The 3,845-nt window shown below is 46.9% G+C and overlaps 1 protein-coding gene across 1 annotated transcript; it reads right to left on the bottom strand.

Moving 5' to 3' along the window:
• Window positions 1-642: 642 nt before the first annotated feature.
• On the bottom strand, window positions 643-2,902 carry LOC141123714 (E3 ubiquitin-protein ligase TRIM39-like). Its single transcript, XM_073612071.1, has one exon. It carries the CDS (start codon window positions 2,881-2,883, stop codon window positions 1,249-1,251), a length of 1,635 nt encoding a protein of 544 aa, XP_073468172.1. The 5' UTR covers window positions 2,884-2,902; the 3' UTR covers window positions 643-1,248.
• Between the last annotated feature and the right edge of the window lie 943 nt (window positions 2,903-3,845).

Here is a 3,845-nt window from a genome sequence, read left to right as displayed (position 1 = left end):
ACAAGAAAGAAGTCATCTATCAGCAAACAGGCAGTGTGGATACAATAAGCCGGAGTTGTGATACAACCATCGCTCTCACTCTACTTCCTATGTCGTGCGCCCGTCCACCGTCTCTGAAGAAACTAACGTGATGACGTCACAGTCGGAGGCTCCACCCAAAAGATGGTTGTATCGCAACTCCGGCTTATTGTATTGGGTCTGTGCTATACTAGTAATAGTCCAATCTGTCTGATTGTTATATCTATATCCAATCATTGATCAATATTCCCATATACAGAGCCGAGGATTTCCACTTCCTGAGACTGTATACCCCTCCCCCGTCACCTGTCCACATTACCACACCCACCCCAATCCCCGCCCCCTCCACATCATAACCAATAGGAACAAGACTAGCACTGGCTGTATTCATAGTGATAATCACCACAACCAATCACAGTGAGGGGGAGGAGCAATCACAGATCCATGGATTGGTCATTTAAAGGAACCTGTGAGGACAGAAATGTAGGAATTCTCATTGTGGATATTAAAGTGTGTGTCTAGACAAATCCTATTGTTCTAGATTTGGATGGAGTGGGGGAGGATTAGAACCCCTGTCAGGTTTTTACCCCATTAGAGAGATTTCCCCTCACTTCCTGTCCTGGTGACAACGTTTTATCAGACAGGAAATGAGGGAAAATCTACAACAGGGACACAGACAGAAATAAAGATCTGACAGGGGTTCTAATCCTTCCCCTACTCTACTAAAGAAAAGGATTTTTTTTCTGTCTGTGTTGCTGTTGGAGAGTTCCCCTCACTTCCTGTCTGGGGAAATGTTGTCACAGGAACAGGAAGTGAGGGGAAATCTCTCCAATGGAGCCCCAGATAGCAGAAATAAAGATCTGACAGAGGTTCTAATCCTCCCCCACTCCATCCAAAGCTGAAAATACCCCTTTCTTCTATAGATAGACAGTGATGGTGGAGACCCCAGGGCCGTCATCCTGATCCTGGCTACACTATGTAGTGTGTCACTGACCCAGAACAAGCATGCAGCCAGTGAAGGCTGAACAATCTGACCTCCTGCATGCTTGTTCCTGGTCAGTGACACACTAGGTAGTGAAGTGAGGTTTAGGATGAAGATGACGGCCCCGGAACCTGCAGCTTTATAAATAAATCACTCATGTTTCCTGTCCTCTGCTTCCTCCTATTGGATGAGTATTCCACCAATCACCAATCAGATAATCCACCTTGTGATGTCTCTGGGCAGATCTCTCACTTCTGATTCCCCCCACATATCTTTATACAACATCGTTTCCCTACATATACCCCAGCATGGAGGGGCTCAGTGAAGGTGGTGGTGAAGGTGTGGAGATGTCGGATCGGGTCACACAGATCATAAAAGGAGATCCGCCCGGCCTCATAATCCAGATCTATCCTGACTCTCTTACTGGAGACACCGCCGGGTAATCGGGTCTTATTACTGTCATGTATCACTGAGAGCTGATTACCCCTCCTCCACCACCCCTCCAAACACCAGGACTTCTTATTATTTCCAATCCGTGACTGATCTCCTCTCCTGTCTATACTGGGGTAACACATCCCGACTCTCCAGAACCATGACTCCCCGACATCCACTTCCCAGTAATGTCTCCCTGAGGAGAACCTCTGACTGCTCATCACCTGAGAATACTGAAACCTCTCTGGTGTTTCTGGGCGATTCTGAGGTGATGAGAAGGATGCAGTTTTCCTGTCATCTGATATATGTAGATGATTACCAGCTGTCCTCACATCCAGTAATATGTCTGTAACCCCCCTCTCTACATTTACCCCAGACATGATATCAGATAAACCTGTGTGTAATGTGTGTGAGATCCCCCCCACATCCAGATCCCCTTCATCTTGGAGGAGTTTATCATGTCTCTCTCTGTCCTCATCATCTCCATCCTCAGTATCACACAAGTCACCTGTGTCTGATTCCTGTAGGACAGTCAGTGGATCCGTCATGTTACACAGCTCCTCAATGTCCCCCATCTTCCTGGACAGCTCCTCCTTCTTTATTTCCAGATCCTGGACCAGATCATTGATTATCCCGGAGATCCGCTCTGCCTGCCCGGAGATTTCCCTCAGGACTCTCTTCTCCAGATCTTCCAGACGTCTCCTGAGGTCTCTGAACAGGACAGTGACTCTCTCTGTTTCATCATCTGCTTCTCCTTGTACTTTCCTCCTGTGTTCCTGCAGACTCTGGACTCTTTTCTCCATCTCCTCTCTCTCTCTCATCAGTTTCTGCAGAACATTCCTCAGTTTCTTCTTCTTCATCTCAGAGGCCTCATCCAGAGTCTCCACCTGGTGTCCCCGATGTTCTCCATCCAGCCTGCAGGACATACAGATACAGGTGGAGTCCTCAGTGCAGTAATACTCCAGGATCTTCTTATGGACGGAGCATTTCCTGTTCTCCAGGGAAGTGGTGGGGTCACATAAGACGTGTTCTGGTGACTTGCTGTGGACTCTCAGGTGATTGTCACACAGAGAAGCTTCACACAGCAGACAGGATATCACAGCAGGTACAGGAGTGTGAATACAGTAAGTACAGAAGACCCCGGACTCCTCCTGATCTGGATGGGTGGACAGGAAATTCTCCACTATGTTCCGTAGTGTTATGTTCCTGTGCAGTGCAGGCCGATCCTGGAACTCTTCTCTACATTCAGGACAGGAATAACCTCCAGACCTCTCCTGTGTATCCCACACACGACCAATACAGTCCCGGCAGAAGTTATGTCCACATTTCAGCATTACAGGATCTGTATAAATGTTCAGACAGACGGAACATTCCAGCTCCTTCCTCAGATCAGCAGACGCCATCGCTGAGAGCAGAAGAGAGAAATGACACTGAAAGTATCTGACACTCATTATAACCAGTTCTGTACATTCCTACACAGGGAGGGGCTGAGACTGAGACACGTAGTCATAGGAACTTTTATACAGAAGAACACAGATAATACAATATCTCACAAAAGTAAGTACACCCCTCACATTTATGTAAATATTTTCTTCTATCTTTTCATGTGACAACACTGAAGAAATGACACTTTGCTACAATGTAAAGTAGTGAGTGTACAGCTCGTATAACAGTGTGCATTTGCTGTCCCCTCAAAATAACTCAACACACAGTGGTCTAAACCACTGACAACAAAAGTGAGTACACCCCTAAGTGAAAATCTCCAAATTGGGCCCAATTAGCCATTTTCCCTCCCCGGTGTCATGTGACTCATTAGTGTTACAAGGTCTCAGGTGTGAATGGGGAGCAGGTGTGTTATATTTGGTGTTATCGTTCTCACTCTCTCATACTGGTCACTGGAAGTTCAACATGGCACCTCATGGAAAGAACTCTCTGAGAATCAGAAAAAAAGAATTGTTGCTCTACATAAAGATGGTCTAGGCTATAAGAAGATTTCCAAGACCCTGAAACTGAGCTGCAGCACGGTGGCCAAGACCATACAACGGTTTAACAGGACAGGTTCCTCTCAGAACAGGCCTCGCCATGGTCTACCAAAGAGGTTGAGGTCACGTGCTCAGTGTCATATTCAGAGGTTGTCTTTGGGAAATAGACGTATGAGTGCTGCCAGCATTGATGCAGAGGTTAAAGGGGTGGGGTCAGTGCTCAGACCATACGCCACGCACGGCATCAAATTGGTCTGCATGGCTGTCATCCCAGAGGGAAGCCTCTTCTAAAGATGATGCACAAGAAAGCCCGCAAATAGTTTGCTGAAGACAAGCAGACTAAGGACATGGATTACTGGAACCATATCCTGTGGTCTGATGAAACCAAGATAAACTTATTTGGTTCAGATGGTGTTCGGCCTGAGTGGCGG

Source organism: Aquarana catesbeiana, linkage group LG01 (assembly GCF_042186555.1).
Source record: "Aquarana catesbeiana isolate 2022-GZ linkage group LG01, ASM4218655v1, whole genome shotgun sequence".
Taxonomy (NCBI): Eukaryota; Metazoa; Chordata; class Amphibia; order Anura; family Ranidae; genus Aquarana; species Aquarana catesbeiana.
Note: the sequence above shows the minus strand (reverse complement) of the source record. Positions and strands in the feature narration are given on the sequence as shown.

What these genes read in the sequence shown, in the direction of transcription:
- LOC141123714 (XM_073612071.1), bottom strand. Translation starts at nt 2,883, where the DNA reads ATGAGTGTCAGATACTTTCAGTGTCATTTCTCTCTTCTGCTCTCAGCG.